The following is a 17,955-nucleotide window of genomic DNA, read 5'->3' on the forward strand; positions in this document are numbered from 1 at the left end:
TCCATATCCCTTTTATTTCCCTTTCCTTCAACCATCTATCTAACCTACTCTTAACTGTTATGGTATCTGCTTCAATCAATAACTCTGGTAGTACATTCTGTAGCCTCGATGTAGAAAAGTTGTTACCCTTGCTCTCTATCCGAACTTTTACATATAATCATAGTCAAGTCCCCTTGTGCCAAACTCCCTCATTAACCAGAAACAGGACTGTTTCTATCTCATTCTTTTATCATTTCAACACCTCTACCAAATCGCATCTTAATTGCCAAATGTCATATTACAAAAGTGAGAAGAGGTAAATTGTTATTTGGTGCTCAATATGCAAGGCCAAAGCAAAAATCCATGCAGCTGTACAAACAAATTGACAGTTTAAAATCAGCATCATAACTTACCTTAATTTATAGCCAACCTGCAGTTTTTTTAAACCATCAAAACAGGAGGTTTAAAAATAATTTGGTCAGTCCCACAGGGCATCAAAGTAGTCAACTAAACTTCCTAGTTGTTTTGTATTCAGTACTTGGCTCCTTTCCATACTGTTACTAAAGCAATTTATGTGTAGGAAATTTAATTTCCTCTCAGCGTTGCCAACATTTCTTGAAATGATCACCCTCTACTTCAAAAAAAAGAGGGAAATCTAGTAGCAGTGCTGAATTTGTGAGGCACTTTGCGAATTTTGTTCACATCCGTATTCTTGGGCCACAAAACGAGCTGGTTCAAGAAAACAACCAAGAATGAAAAACAAACTGGATTTTGATGCAAGGTGTTTCCACAAATCAGCTGTGCTTCGTTTTAAGAGTTTCTAGGTTGGAAAAAGCAAATGTTCTCTTGTAATTCTATAGCTGAGATTGAACTATGCTTTTACTAATGCTAGCATTCACTACAGGACATTATGTAAATTCATGTGCCCGATGCAGAGCTTTGACCACCAGGAGAAAGAAAGAGAGCACACATGAGCAAGAGCATGCACACCACTACAAGTGAGCAAAGAGGAAGGACCAAACACCCATGTAGACAAAAATGTCCTGTTGTCTCTTTAAAGTCAAATAGCCTTTGCCCCAAAAAGCCTCAGCAGCCCAGCATCCATTCCATTTTCCTCAATCATGTGGGTGAATAGTCCTGGCTGCAAGCTCTTCCAGAAAGAAAGAATAAGAAGATTAACAGAGAAACTGGAAAGAATAGTCACCAATACTTCTTTTGACACCTTAAAAGCCAAGATCAAGGTAGCATCCCTTCCAAACCTCAGAAAGAATCAATGACTAGACCTTATCTAAATATAACTGAGAACCCAAATCTGTTGCTATCCTTGGAACAAAAATAAAACTATACATAGATTATTCCACCTTCCAATTTGCAAATCAGCATCTTTGAGAATCTATGGAGAAGAACATTCGAATTCATGCTGGGGCAGAAATGCAGAATGTGCGTGTTCAAGTGAGAATAGCCTCCAATCCATTCCTACTTCCGTCTCAAAGAGGACCAGACAGTCTGAGGCGCAAGCACTGTCAGAGGGCAATGTCATTTCCCCATCTTTCACCCCACCACAAGACCTCTTCAATTCTGGAAGTGACTGTGGAATTTGTTTTTCCTTTCTCCACCCAAAAAGTCCTTGCTCTGCAGTTTTTTTTTAAATGCTTAGATAATTCATCAATTGCTGCTGGGAAGAAAAATACGATTTTACTGTTAAAACATAAACACAGGCCAATATGAAAATTGGAGGACAAGAGTAATCAATCTGATTGACTACCTAGGAGGACCACCTCTATTTTGGTAGATAAGCAAATTTAATCTTAACAGGTTCTAACTATACCATGCACACAGCAGTCTCAGTGACTGACCAAATGTGAGATATAAAGACCAGTTCAAGTTCCAACAAGACTGTGCAAAAGCCTCAGCAGGCTGATAGGGAAGCTATGCAATTGACATGACATTGGTGCTGGCAGAAAACTGAAAGGATGGTTTCAGTTTTGCCAATATAAGCTGGAAGAAACTATGACTTATTCAAAATGTGATGCTAGACAGTGTGGAAGGTAGAGGAGAGTGGCAATGAACTATGGTCATAGACATCACTCGTGACCTTCACTTGATGGCTGGTCGTGAACCTATCAGTTGAGCGGAAGTCTGATTGGAAGGAACTAAACAGGAAGCGATGGGAGAAGTTGACTCATTGCTGACTGGTTTTGAAATGTATTGGACCTTGGCAAGAAATTTTGCTCTCTAATAGACTGTATAATCTTCAGAAAAGATTGGGGTTGGGGGAGTCACGGGTGGACTATTTAGGAGAGTGATTATGGCAGAAGGTATCATTTTTTTCCAAATTCTGAAGCAAAAAAAAACCAAACTTTCCCTCATTTTCAGTATTTTATTTCCAAAGGACATTTATGTAGAAATTAGGCAATAGCACATCTGTTTCAAAAATGAAAGGGCAGATAAAGATCAATGACCTAAAAATCAACAAAAGAAAGCTTCCAAAGTTGATGCCAAAGGAATGTTAACATAATATAAATGCTCATCGCCTTCATTACAACTAGAACTGAATATGCAATTTAAAACTAAACCAAAACTAGACCTTCACATAGAGTGAACACCAAGGATACAAGGACAAACAACTGTTTTTCTCAAAATGCTTCCTTGGTGAGCCTCAACTAGTTCAAAGATTCAGATTTTGAGATAAATCACACGTTGTGCAACCTGTGCCAGTGCCCTGCTTTTTAAATGAGGTTATGGAAATAGTGACATGGTGAAAAATATTACAGCACTTGTGTGAATCACTGATAGGCAAACTCTCCATAATATTTTCCTTCAGAAGGTCCAAGATTTTTCTTACTTTGATGAACTTCAGTTCAACACAAGAGAATTTATAAGACAGGTTGCTTTTAACCTGTTAATTTTACAAATCTATGTTGAGGCTGCCATCTCGGTGGTATATTAATATACAATAAAGGGATAAAAATACTTTATTTTGTAATTTACTTCATTTGATTCAGGGAGCAAATATTTTACATGGAAACACAACCACAGCTACGGGAAACAACCAATACAAGTGCAAACACTAGTGGGGTTGAGTCAACAACAAAAAAATTGAAAAACAAACACATGCTTTTCCAGGTCAATAATAAAACAATGTTCATTATTAGGAAACTTCGAGCTGATCAACAAAAACAGGAATAAAGCATTTAAGTATTGCTGAAAAAAAGAGACACGTCGAAGCTTTTCATCTTCGACTCCTCAGGACACTTCGCAAGAATAACAATATAGGGGAAAATAACAATTTATACTATATGTGAAGAGAGTGCTGATTGCTTGGCAAGTTGACTCTTGTTGGTAGAGGCATTGCCATGGACAATGCACCATGATGATGAATGACAGTTAACTGCCAAGCATTGTTTGAAATTTAAACTTGGCAGCTTGACCCTGATTGGTCAAGGCTTTGCCCTGAGGAATGAGTCAGCGAATGGCTGTTACTTACATTGTTTAGCTGAAAAAGGCACAATGTGTGTACATGTTTTTTCTGTCTGCAAATAACAGGGCCCTGTGTACTAATGTATGTAACTTCTAGTACACTCTGCAAATGAACTCCCTTTCCTTGACGTACTAGTTGAAAAATCTGCCAGGGGGTTCTGTACCACGGTCTACCACATGCCTACCTTCAATGGTCAAGATACACATTGGGATTCTTACAGTTCCACACGCTATAAGATTGGTCTTATTGGCAACTTTGTGAATAGCCCCAAGCCATTTGCTCACCATGCAAGCTTCACGCTGAAATAGGATGCATCAAAGACATCCTGCAGGATAATGGCTACCCTGATCAGATCATTTTGCGTTGTATATCACACAAACTCATGAACGAGCCTAAGGCCATCACTTTCGGTCCTGTAAAGTGCCCAGTCTACCTCAGATTACCCTGGAAGGGCAAGGCATCTCAAAAATTTGAGCAACAGGTGAAGCTAGCTATTTCACGCCACTGCTATGTAACAGCAACAGTAGTGGTATTCGCCACTAACAGGATGCTGCCATGAAGCCAAAAAGACGTGCTGCCCATCACACTAATGAGCAATGTGGTATATGAATTTCAATACCAGTGTGATCCTAGGTATGTAGGCCGTAGTTCCAAAAGACTGGCAGATCATATCAAACAACATGTCACAACAGACAAGGTACAGACCTTACCCATCCAGCTCGTGTTTGCAAAACTCAAAACAGCGTCCAATATTAGATGCGATTCTGCAATTGGACATTTGCTAAATAATCCTCAGCGTGCTAAGAATTATGCTGACAACCAATTTAAGATTGTCAGTCAGGCTTGCAGTGTGGCACATTTGCATGTGCTGGAAGCTACATATATTAATACACAGGGCCCAGTTCTTTGCAGACAGAAAAAATACGTACACACATCGAACCTGTTTCAGCTAAACAAAATAAATGACAGCCATTCGCTGACTCATTCCTCAGGGCAATGCCTTGACCAATCAGGGTCAAGCTGCCAGGTTTAAATTTCAAACAATGTTTGGCAGTTAACTGGTATTCACCATCACTGGTGTATTCTCCATGGCAACGCCTCTACCAGGATCCACTTGCCAACCAATCAGCACTCTCTTCACATATGTATACATTGCTGTCTTCCCCCATATTGCTTTCTTGCAAAGTGTCCTGATAAATGCAAGACGAAAAGTTTCAACATGTCTCTTTTTTCAGCAATAATCAAGTTCTGTACCACCAAACAACTAAAGTGTTTAAAGTAAATAAACAAATATTTTTACAATTTCACATACAATTGTTTTGTCAGAGTATAATACAAATACTCCCATGTTTTTAAACCAGATTTTCTTGATGCATTTAGCCTCAAATCTAGTATGTGTTATTTGCTCCATCTAATGCAATGTCCAATAATAACCCCAATATTTATCAGCAATAAAATGTCTATATCTGAAATTAGGGATATCTGAGTTTTCGTTTTACTTAAACTTTGCTTTCACGGGCATTTTTTTCAAAATACCAACAGCAGGAGATTGGATCCATTCACTGGCAATCCAGATTTACACTGCTAAAACTGGTTCCCTTAGCCTGGTGTTGAAGTAATATTTTTGTGATCTGCAACTCTTCTGTAAGGATAGAAAGCTACTTTCAGTAACATAAATGCAAGGAGTCTGCTCCAATGCTGTTCATCTGCAAAACAAATTAAACAAGCCCCAACAGAAAAGCACCAACGACCTGCAATAATCAAACAATAATTACAAATCCCCAGCTGTGCCTCAATAGGTTGTGGGAGTGCAACAGGACAGAAAATACCTTACTTTAAGCTTTCTGCTGTTAGTGCTACTTCCCATCCCCAAAGATAAATTCCAAAACAAGTGTAAAATCCAATAAAATACAGAAAGATCCAAGCCCAAAATAGTGCAGCTCTGGTGTGATACATAGTGCGGTCTTTCCTATTTGATACACAAATCACGTTATCTTCTCTCTGTGAAAGTTTGTAACATCAAGATAGAGTTCACCTGTAACTGCAAGTAATATATACAGACAGCTGGTTAAAAAGTTCCACAAGCGAATAGATGCCAAGAATGTAGCTAATGGAGTACATTAATTCCTCAAATATCTTGTGAAGACAGATTTGTTTATTATTTACTTAGAAGTTCCTTCCAAAACTTGGTTGCTTATTAAACCCAGTTTTCTTACGATGAATATTATTCTGATGAGGTAAAAAAAATATCTACTTGATGCTTACACCTGATTCTTTTGACCCAATCCAATTAAAAAACAAAAATCATAAGGCCTATTCATCTTTCAACAGACAGAATAACATTTTCAAGCACATATGCTCCAAAAGTTTTGTAACTCTTTCGAGTTATCAACAGATCTCATGTAACTCTTTCGTGTACATTCACAGTTCTTGGTTTCCGGGAGTGGGACATGAACCCACAACCTTCTGACTCAAAGGCGAGGGTGCTCTGAACTGAGCCACAGCTGACACCTCAAAAGTTTTGTAACAGCACTTTTAAAATCCCATTCATGACTGATTTAGCCACTATCCAAAACATTTACTAATACCAACTAATTAGAACAGGTGATTCCTTATGCACATGAAAATGCTGAATAGCACTTTTAGTAGTTTAAATACTAATCAGTAGACATCTGATCAGCTGCTCAACCTCCCTTCTCTGACTATGTAGCTTAGAGTTAGATCTCTTTATTTCTGCACTCTATTTATTTCATTTAGTTCATCTCAAGACGGTAAGCACGGTGCTGTTCTCAGCAGTTACTGACACTTAAAAACATATGAGAACGTCAGATGAGAGAGGCTAAGCAGGTGATTAACAGTTTTTTTGTTCAGTGTTTGAAATACTCAGCAGTACTAAGCAGCAATAGTTGTCTGTTCACGACAATGAAATTCTTGCATAACCAATATTGTACTGATCAGAATTATGAACAATCCACAAAGTTCACACATTTTCACAAGTTCAGGTTGATAATTAAAACTGCTTGATTACAACAAGCAATGATCACCACAAGTGGATTTCACTGTGCACTCGCAAGCTCAAACTCCTCCCCAAACACATTAAATTAGAATGATTATACCACTTTCACCATGTGCTATACTTATGGAAGCTCTAATAAACGTGTGGATTATGCATAAAGCCTGGAAAACAACCTGAAATTCAAAAGAGAGTAGGATAAGCATCAAAATGTTTAAGGCAGCTCTACCATCTATAGGAAAATGTATCAAAGCATTTAACAGCATTCTAGTAAATGTTCAACCAAAAGAATGTGAAGTGCCAAGATGAATTGTCAGCATAGAACTGGAAGCAACATCACACATTTTACAAATGTATGGCAGCTCTTATTTTACAAAATTGAGATACCCAGCTAATGAGTTTGAAAAGGCCAGTGTATATAATACACATGGTTTATAAAGAAGATTAAGGCCAATGAATTTATAATTGGAATAAAAAAAACTGGTTTAGCAATAAAAATTATGAGCTGATAAATGGAAATAGGCCGGAGTAAACAAGCACCAATAGAAAATGAAACATAATTGTATTCTAGCTCTATCCTCGCAGAAGAGTTGCAGATCTCAAAAATACTACTTCAACACCAGACCACAGGAACCAGTTTTAGCAGTGTAAATCTGGATTTCCAGTGAATGGAAGCCAATCTCTTGCTGTTGATATTTTGAAAAAAATGCCTATGAAGACAAAGTTTAAGTAAAATGAAAACTCAAATATTCTAGCTGTTCCCTTAAGACAGTGATTCTGAAACTGGGATCCACAGATTACATTGGGCTCCTAAAGTCTTTACAGCGGGTCTGCAAAGTAACATCACTATGAGCCAGGAGGCGGGGGCAGAGTACAGTCACCACACTTGGAGGAAAGTGCACAACAATAGACAGACTTTGCAGTGAGGATCAAGCGCACCCATTTCACTAATGTCTGTAAGTAAATGCCCCTGTTTTATTACAACACTTTTTACATGCAGCTCTTCCATAATATTGGATTATACAGTATGTCACAAAACTACACCCCTTTATTTTTGAAAATATGATTTTTCAATTTTCAACTGACTGGAAATTTTGCAATTTGAACTGAAACAGAGCAAACTGCTTAAAAATGCAAGGCCACATTCCAAGGTGAAAGTGAAGGTGAGAAACAAACAAGTCATCCTTAGAGCAGTGCGAATAGAGAGGATTTCCTATAACCCAGGCATCCATCAAAAATTGTAACTGTCTAAGGAAGACATTAAAAATGCAAAGTACTGGATATTGAAAAAATGGCTGTCACATCCACTTGAGAGAAAGATTGCAGGTGACACAGGCAGTGTCAAGCAAGTCTTTAGCAGAGGAAGCAGGCTGAAGGCTGCTCTCTCCCCTTTGGTCACCTGATTCGAGAAGCCAACTCTACCAGAAACCTACAAGCGAACAGAGATCTTGTAATAACTGCAAAATCTGACTGCATCCAAGAAACCAGCAAACCTAAATCGGCCACAACATTTAAAATCTATGCCTTAAGAACAAACAAAGGACACTTAACCATATATTCTTTTACCTTTTATTATTTGAATTCTAACTCACCTTGTGTGTGTGTGTGTCTCTGAATGATTGCACAAGGGCAGGCTTCTTAACGTCACATTATTATTTTTGTCCGGTTTAGCGGTTAAGAAACTTGCTCTCTCTTTGACTCAAGAAAACCTTTGTTTGACTGTCTTTTTATTGCTCACAGTTTAAATGGTTAAATGCATTCTGATTTGAAAAAGGCACATCCTCGTGAAAAAAGAAACTTGAACTTTTGCTGTAATCAACCAAGGAGGTTCAAAAGAGGGGAGCTAGTCATCCCTTCTCACCTGGTCATAACAAGTATTTTAAATGAGGAGGGGTCCATGATTACTGATCCATTTGAAAAGGGTCCTTCAAACCCAAAGGTTTTGAAACCCATTGCCTTAACGGACAGTGGGAGTGCATCAGAACACAAAATATTCAACTTTAAACTTACTGGCTTTAGGATTGTATATTCCATGTAATTTACTTTGAGGTAGTACACAATGAATGTAAAGTGAAGTTGGTGTCCAAAATTATGTGGGGCTTTCATGGAACAGATAGGCAGAAACTATTTCTATTGGTAGGAGGCTTGGTATCCAGATGACACAGATTTAAGGTAAGTAGAAAACAAACAATATTTAGTGGAGAGAGGACGACAATTTCTTTTTAAATTCAGTGAGGTACAGTGATCTGGAATCATAGTCTGAAGGGGTGGTGGAAGCATATTCAATAATAATTTTCAATTTGATAAAAAGAAAAGATTTGTACGGGTACAGGGTAAGAACAGGAGAGCGGGACTAAATGGAAGCTCTTTTGAAAAGCTGGCACAAGTATAGTAAGCTGAATGGCTTCCTTCTTTGCTAATTGATTCTATGTTTCTCTGAGAGAGTAGGGAGACAGTGACCAACAGCAGTCTCCAAAAATGTTCCTGTTGTTTCACAATATATGTGAAACAGCACTTCATAATAGTAGCGATTTATCAATGTCATTTGCCAGGTGACCAATAGAAGAGTGATAGCATTCAAAGGAATACGAACGAAGTGGATATGGTAAGGAACGATAAGGACTTTCAAATGTTGATAAATGCACCGTTTTACACATTAAAACAGCAAAATGTATAAGCATTTTGAAGGAATAGTACTTAGGATCAAATTCTAAATTGAAAGCAAGTGATCTGGTAGTCACTGAAAGCGTCCAGTAAATACTGAATAATCTCAGGCATTGGAGTTGAGACAAAACAAGTTACTTTAGATTTATATAAATTATTGGTAAAGATGCCTATTATTATGTACCTTTGTTTGGCAGTCCATCTTCCAAACGACACTGACGTACTAGACAGACGTATAATAGGAGCAGAATACTTCCAACAATTAAAAAAATCTAAGAGAGCTGAACTTGCTGCTCTCAAAGGAAATCAGACTGACAGAAGACAGATGCAGTCTTTTACAACATTTGTATTTTGTTTAAGGAACAAAATTTGGTTGCAGGGATATTATTAAAATTTGTCTTGAAAATTAAGAATTGCAGTACAAGTACAAAACCAAACGGCATCAAGCAATGCTTCATTTATAATGTCCTGTACATACAGACATATCATGGAACAAATCTGGTCCCCAGTTGGAATGTTTAATAAAATCTTTAAGGAGCTGAAAGAAAATCTGGTTATAAATACGATTTGGGGGAGTGGCCAGGGAGGGATCTGAATACATTTGAGATTTTTTAACATCAACGCTCTGCCAGAATGGAAGCCAGTATTAGTCAGCTGGATGAATGTGACGTGGTGCAAGATTGGATTTTTAAACATTCTTTCATGGGATGCAAGTATGTGGTGCTCAGCCCTAATTGCCCTTGAGAAAGTGGCGGTGAGCTTTCTTGGACCACTGCAGTCCACGTGGTGCAGGTACACCCACACTGCTGTTAGGAAGGGAGATCCAGGTTTTTCATTCAATGAGAGTGAAGAAATGGTGATACAGTTCTAAGTCAGGGTGGTGTGTGGCTTGAAGGGAAACTGGAGGTGGTTACGCTCCTGTGCATCTACTGCTTTTGTCTTTCTAGGTGGTAGAGCTCGTGGTGCCTTGTAGATGGTGGACAGGCTTTAGGGAGTCAGGAGGTGAGTTACTCGCCTCAGAATTTCCAGCCTCTGACCTGCTCTTGTAGCCACAATATTTATATGGCCAGTCCAGTTTAGTTTCTGGTCAATGGTAACCCCCAGGATGTTGGTATTGGGAGATTCAGTGACACGAAGGTCATGGGAAGATGGTTAGATTCTCTCATGTCAGAGATGGTCATTGTTTGACATTTGTGTGGTGCGAACGTTACTCGCCACTTATCAGCACAAGTCTGAATCTTGTCCGGTCTTGCTGCATGTGGCCATGGACTATTTCAGTAGCTGAGGAATTGCAAATGGTATTGAGTACAGTGCAATCATCAGTGAACATCCTTACTTCTCACCTTATGAATGGATGGAAGGGCATTGATGAAGCAACTGAAGATGGTTAGGCCGAGGACACTACCCTGAGAAACTCCTGTAGTGATGTCCTGGGGTTGAGATAATTGGCCTCCAAAAACCACAACCATCTTCCTTTGTGGTAGGTATGACTCCAACCAGTGGACAGTATTCCTCCTGATTCCCATTGACTCCAGTTTTGCTAGGACTTCTTGATGTCATACTTAGTCAAATGCTGTCTTGATGTCAAGGGAATCACTCTCACTTCAGGAAATGAGCACGTCTGTCCAGGTTTGGGCCAAGGCTGAAGTGAGGTCAGCAGCTGAGTGGCCTTGGCAAAACCTAGAGTTTTGAATGAGTTCAAGTTTACAGCAGGTACAAGATGCAAGGCTAGGCAAGAGAACACATGAGTAGTCAAGTCTGGAGGTAACAAAAGTATATATGAGGGTTTCAGCTGGCAGGCAGAGGGAAGAACGGAGTCAGGTGATGCTACAAAGGAGGACACAGGTAGTCCCATTGATGGAGAGGATCTGAGGTTGGAAGCTCAGCTCAGGGTCAAATGGGGTGCCAAGGCTCACCTTAGACTTTGACGGAGGGATGAAGTCAGTCGCTTGAGAACAGAATAATTCGTGTGGTCCAAATACAATGGCCAGGATTTTCCAGCTCCTTCGTAGCAGGACCAGCCACGGGAGATTCGACGGCCTAGCCAAAAGTCCATTAATTTTCAGCGGGACTGGAAAATCCCGCCCACTGGCTTTGATCTTCCTAATATTTCACAGAAAATTTCTGCTCATCCAATATTGGATGTTGGATAAACAGTATGACAAATCAGAGGCCTTAGTGTGGTCAAGAGAGGTGGTAGAGAGGTAGGGATGGGTTGGTTAAGAGAGGTGGTGGTGAGGAAGGGGTGGGTTATCAGTGTACATATATGGCACCAGACATGGTTTCAAATGTCACCATGGGACAACATATATAATGCAAATAGAGATGGTTTAATCTTGTGTGGAGCATACTTTAAAAATTTACAAATTTTATAGTATGTTCCATATGTTTCTCAGTGCACATCTCGGGCCAGAGTTTGAGCAGAAATCTGATGATCTCTCAGTCCTCAATTTAAAAACCTACTACATAATGGCTCCCGAGTATCTGAAAGTGTCACACTTAGCCAGACAAACTGGTCTAGAATGCAAGGCCAGTAAGAATTTTAGAGTTTCACTTTGCTTCTTAAAAGGTTAGTTACAAGGAAAATATTTCAGAAGCTCCCTTAGAAGATTAAAATAGATTGGGTAGAGTATTGAAGTGTGGATTGTATATGATGTGAAGGGATGCTTCATGGGCCAAGTAGGTCTTTTCTTATGCTCTTAAGTGCACTCCAAAATTTATTCTCCAAAACAAATTATTCCACTGCACAGCATTTGGCAGATTGTTGTAGAGTTCTGCTATATAAAATCCTAAGCCAGTAATCAGCCTTCAGTGCCAAAACATCATGTAGTGTTAGCCATTAGTGATTTAGTTTAATCAGAAAGTGGCTAATTTTTGTGTGCAGTCATTTATAGACTTAAGCCTTAGGCTGTCATATTACGTTCACTGGATTAAGCTGAGTAGAAAAGTTCTCTGGTTACTGGGTCTAGTTTTAATGTTCCAGAAGGGCACTGGATATCCATGTGTTAATATCCTTTAGAAGACCCAAATGATCCGCATCACCTGAACGTAGTTATCCATCACCTGCAATCTCATTCTTGAAATAAGTACAGACTGATGACTGCCCTATATAAACTTGCAACATGCACTCCCTAATCCCACAAAAACAAACTAAATGGAATGACTTCTATTGTCAATGCCTATGGCTAGTAAATTGGTGGCATAGTTAATGTGCATCTTAGTGAAGAAACTATAAAAAGGAAAACAGGGCCAGGGAAGAGACGATAATTTTTAAATCCACATACCTGCTTCAAAATGGCCATTTAAATTGGCAGGTGCAAAGACAGGAAATTCAAACAGTGAGTCAAAGACCTAATTTTCTTTTGTTCTTTAATGGGATGTCGGCGTCACTTGCCAGACCAGCATTTGTTGCCCATCTCTAACTGTCCTTGAAATCAGTGGTTCACTAGGCCATTTCAGAGGGCAGTTAAGAATCAACCACATTGCTGTGGATCTGGAGTCACATGTAGGCCAGACCAGGTAAGAATGGCAGATTTCCTTTCCTAAAGGACATTAGTGAACCAGATGGGTTTTTACGACAAATCAATAATAGTTTCATGGTCACCATTATTGAGACTAGCTTCAATTCCAGATTTTTTTAATTAACTGAATTTAAATTCCACAAGCTGCCATGGTGAAGTTTGAACCCATGGTCCAACAGCATTAGCCTAACGTCCAGTGATATTACCACCATGCCACTATCTCCCCTAAATGAGGACAGAAGGCTTGCAAACAGATAGAACAAAGTTTGAATGCAAAGATTTATTTAAAATATCCCATAAGGGTCAGTGTTTGGATCCCTATAATTTCTGGTGAACATAAATGACATGAATACCAACCAAAACTTACTATAAACAGGTTGAATTTGCAGATGACAAAAAATAGCAAAAATAGAGGGTCCAGTAAAAGATTTGCAGACGTATTTAGATTCATATGCACATAGACATAGACATGATTAATTAAATTTAACACTGTTAAATGCAATGTCCTATGTGCCCATAGGTGAATAAAGGGGCAGCAGTGTACAATGAATTAAATTTAATAAGCACAAGGAGACTTAGAGAAGGGACAGGAGGGATGAGTAGACACGTCATTTGCAATGTCCAGACAATGTGGTAAAATAATTTAAAACACCAATTGAAAGCAAGGATGGAAAGCTAGAAGAGCAGAATACAAAATGACAGAAGGTTCATTATTGTTTTATGTTTAATTGTGGTCTGAGCAAACCAGAACATTAGGAACATAGGAAATAGGAGCAGGAATAGGCCATTCAGCTCCTGGAGCCTGCTCCACCATTCAACTGGATCATGGCTGATCTTCTATCTCAATGCAGGAAAATAGCATGATCCCCATATCCCTTGGTATCTTTAATATCTAGAAATATATTGATCTCTGTCTTGAATGTACTCAATGACTGAGCCTCCACAGCCCTCTGTCATTGAGAATTCCAAGGTTCACCACCCTCAGTGAAGAAATTCCTCCCCATCTCAGTCCTAACTGGCCTACCTCATATTCTGAGACCGTGCCCCCTGGTTCTAAACACCCCCCACCATCCTGCATTTACCCTGAAGAGCCCTGTAATAATTTTGCATGCTTCAATGAGATCACCTCTCATTTTTCTGAACTCCATAGAGAATACAGGCCCGGTTTTTTCAAGCTCTCCTCAGAGGACAATCCTGCCATCCTAGGAGTCATTCTGGTGAACCTTTGTTGCACTTCCTCTGTGGCAGTATATTCTTCCTTAAGTAAGGAGACCAAAACTGTGTACTATACTCCAGGTGTTGTCTCCCAAGGCTTTATAAAATTGCAGCAAGACTTCTTTTACTCCTGTGCTCAAATACTCTTGCAATAAAGGCCAACTTACTATTTGCCTTCCTAATTGCTTGCTGCACTTGCATGTTAGCTTTCAGTGACTTATGCACAAGGACGCCCAGGTCCCTTTGGACATCAACATTTTCCAATCTTTCATCATTTAAGAAACCTCTGCACCTCCTTTCCTCTTACCAAAGCGGATAACTTCATATTTTTTCAACATTAAGTTCCATTTGCCATGTTCTTGCCCATTCATTTAGTCAGTCTAAATCCCCTTGAAGCCTCTTGGCATCCTGCTCACAACTCACGCTCCCACCTAGTTTTGTGTCATCAGCAATCTTGGAAATATTACATTTGATCCCCGCATCCAAATCATTGATATCGTTTGTAAATAGCTGGAATCCCAACCACTGATCTTTGCTGTACTCCGCTAGTCACAGTCTACCAACCTGAGAATGACCTGTTTAATTCCTACTCTGCTTTCTGTCAGTAAACACATTCTCAGCTTTGGTTACCATTTCACAAAAAGTGTATTTACATGAGGAACAGTGCAGAAAACAACAAAACGGGTTCCCAAAGTACTGGGATAAGCTATGGAAAAAAGATTAGGGAAGTTGAAACTGCAGTCTAAACTCTTAAAGACAGTAAATGGATGAGCCAACTGAATTATATTACCATCTATAGCAAATATAAAAGCTGAAGGTAAACCAATAAAAACCATGAACCAATAAAAACAGAAAATGTTGAAAATGCAGAGTTTAATGTGTATGTGTGGGGGAAAAGCAGGGTGCCTTTTAGCAAAACACAAGTCCATAAAATATAACTGTTTTTTTCATTAATGCCAAATTGTTCAGTTATATTTTATGGACTTGTGTTTTCTACATTGAACAAAATTGGCATTAATGAAAAATCAATGTAGAAATAATATTAGGAAAAGCTTCTTTACTACAAATTGTGCAATGAAATAATCCATTAAGCAATGTAACAGGAGCAAAAACAGAGTTGACAGAAAATAAATGACTACCATGATGAAGGAGTCAATGTACCAGATGGGCCAAATGGCTGTTGTTTCTTATCCTCACTTTGCCTGTATCCTTATGTGCAAAGAAATTCAAGAATGGTCAAAGTAACATGCTGAAACAGGCACATAGCACTACTGTGTAACTACCAAACAACCGTGGGTGGCCATTTACTTCTCATTTAAAACTTGACCTAGCCATGACCTTGTCTACTATTCAATGTGCCTTTGGACATCAATTTCACTTTCCATCCATTGTGTAGTACCTCGAAAAGTAAATTCCACAGAATATACAGTACAGAAAACAGGCCATTCGGCGCAACCATTACGGAAGGGGGGAGGGAAGTGATCTTCAATGCTGTAAGTATAGTGATACAAAAGGCTAATTCTTTCTCCTTCAACTGCTGAATTTCAATTGAACGCTTATGAATGGTAACGCATCTGCAATTTAAAGATTTAACTACACACTGATTCTGCAATCCATTAAAGATGATGAAGCTCAAGTGTTGATAATTTGCCGTTAATATTGAATTAAAATTTATAACATGGAAAATGTGGCGAGCGTTACAAACAGTTCAATCACTGAGCGACGCGAACTAGACAAACACCAGACTTCCAGTCCAGTTGGTACACAAGATCTTGGTCCAAACCCTTAATTAAATCCACGCAATGTGTGCTATCCCGTATATTGTAAATAAGGCGAAATACAGATGCTCAGATTTGTGACAGTCAAATGCCTTCTACATGTCTCCAAAGCGCCTGCAGCGTAAGAATCCTTTCGACCAAAAACGATGGAATAACCTGAATCAAAATCTGTCCAGCTGAGTGTACGCCCTAAACACAAAAGATCAGGTACAAAAAAACCCCGCTCCCTCGAAAGAAAACAAATAAGTCAGAATAAGACGGTCAGTAAGCTATGGGCAGAAAACCACACCTGCTTTTCAAATGGTTCTATTTCAGTGACTGGGATTCGGCTAGTGGGAGGGAGGGTTAGAACTGCGGTTGGTAATAGGTTAGCTGCCTGTCTTCCCTGTACAAGCCAATTGAAAAGCGGGTGACTAAATCTGATGGCTTGCACAAGTCAATAATCTTTATTCAAAAAAAAAATTGATTCCTTAAACAGACCAGTGACAAAATTTGCGACCCAAAATGTAGTTTTTTAAAAAAAAATAAAAGGACAACATCGCGCCAGTAGTGTGCAGCCGAACTGAATACAGCACAGTAAAGCCTCAGTTGGGGAATGTTACAAGAGTTTCAATTTAGGGAGAGACAGACTGCAGAGCGGATCCAGAAGCATGGCATAGAGCCCAGTCCCTGCTGTCATCTAGATTTCCGAAAACCTTAACACTACCGCACTTCAAAATTAAGTACAAATCTAGGCGCTCCTTTTAGATAACAGAAGCTAGAAAAAATGAAGTACATCAAAAAAAAACAAAAAGCGAGTTTGAGTGAACTAAGAAATATCACACAGCCCTAGTTACCATTCATTCTTTGCAAGCATCTATTTCACCAGTATCACATTTATCAAGAACGCCACTTGTCAACTCGTTTACTTTTTTTAAAAAAAACGTATAACTGGATTCTCCTCCCCCCATTTCACTTTCAATTTCTATGGTCTGTTGCATTGGAATTTTTTGGGCGTGTGCCAACATTATCTTTCCTTCTTTTAAAAAATATTGGGAGACCGCCGAACCGATTGTAACATATACATTACACGTGTGCCTTTTAAATAGGTGTTTTTTTTAAAAAAAAAGAATGCAGCTGCTTTATATGAAGATGCCCGAAGCCCGCTGTTGAAGCCGGCCAGCGGACTTTCTAATCTAAGCACCGTACCAACCAGAAGTGGCTGCTGGCGCCGTTTGTGGTCTCGACCGTAAGAGACGCTCTCCCCTCCTCCCTCCCTTTTTTTAATGGGAACAACAGATTTTTGTTATGCAGAGTCCTAATTTAAAACCATGCTCAGGGCGTTGATTCTTATGACGGTGCAATGAGAGAGAAATCGGTGAGAAAAAAACTATTTGCATTGCAGTTTTTTTTCTGGGGGGGTAGGGGGGTGGAAGAGTGTGAAGCCGCGGCTGTTACCTGTTGTCTGCCTTGGACGTGTTGGGACAAGGCGGCGGATGAAGGACAGTCTGATTTTCTTCCATCTCCACCACGCACTTGGTGTTGAGTTCCATCTCTGTGGAGCATTAGTCACAATGTTACCAAACAGCCCACAACTCCTGTGTATCCATCTCTTCCCCCCCACCCCCATAACAATGTTGCTTTAAAAAAAAAGTGGACAAATTCTTTAAAACATTCCCTGTAACTGCGCTGGTGATTTGATCTGAATTTTGCTTACCCCGTCGGTTCATTGGCCGGACTCTCACTGCAACTTTCACCTTCGAATCCGACATTTTCACACTTTTATTCCACTTTCCCTCCCCAACGGTCCTATAAACTTCCACTTATTCCTATCGTTGCTTCGGCTGTTGCAAATCTCTCTCAGGATCTTCGTGGGCACGTGTTGCAAAAAGCCACGGGTCCATTACTTGAGACAAATGAAAAGGTTGGAAGAGTTGCTCTTGTTTCGCTTCCTCCCCTTTCGATATCTCTCTCACTCTCTCTCTCTCTTTAACCAAAGATGTTTAACTCCGCTCCCTTCATCACCGCCGCCATGTTACAAGCGTTCAATCAGTCAAGACAGGGCCCGCGGAGATTCCCGAAAGCTGGAGCACGCTCAGTTCGGCTCCGCTTCGCCGGCCTTCAAGCTGCCGCACGGAAACAGCCGAGAGAACAAGGCAACTCGGCTTTACCAAGCAACAGGTCCGCACGGAAACGCCCGAATAGCCTCAGGTCAAACACTGCGAGCTGAGGGAAACCAGCCGAGGTCCAATCGACCGCGATGGACTATCCCACCTCCCGCAGCCACGAAAAAACTTCAATAGATCCATCGGCAAGACAAAGTTT

At 39.7% G+C, this 17,955-nt stretch overlaps 1 protein-coding gene across 7 annotated transcripts in view; it reads right to left on the reverse strand.

The window, feature by feature from the left end:
• kif13a (kinesin family member 13A) overlaps nt 1-17,743 on the reverse strand; it is a 327,451-nt gene extending 309,708 nt beyond the window's left edge. For all 7 annotated transcript variants that reach the window (XM_078539266.1, XM_078539264.1, XM_078539265.1 and 4 more), the window contains exons 1-2: nt 17,348-17,743; nt 17,089-17,185 (exon numbers count right to left, since the gene is read on the reverse strand). In XM_078539266.1, coding sequence (XP_078395392.1) covers nt 17,089-17,185; nt 17,348-17,402 — 152 coding nt within the window. In that variant the 5' untranslated portion in view covers nt 17,403-17,743. The remainder of the gene's footprint in view (nt 1-17,088; nt 17,186-17,347) is intronic.
• Nucleotides 17,744-17,955: the final 212 nt, after the last annotated feature.

The sequence above is a fragment of the Cetorhinus maximus genome, chromosome 3 (assembly GCF_964194155.1).
Source record: "Cetorhinus maximus chromosome 3, sCetMax3.hap1.1, whole genome shotgun sequence".
Classification (NCBI taxonomy): domain Eukaryota; kingdom Metazoa; phylum Chordata; class Chondrichthyes; order Lamniformes; family Cetorhinidae; genus Cetorhinus; species Cetorhinus maximus.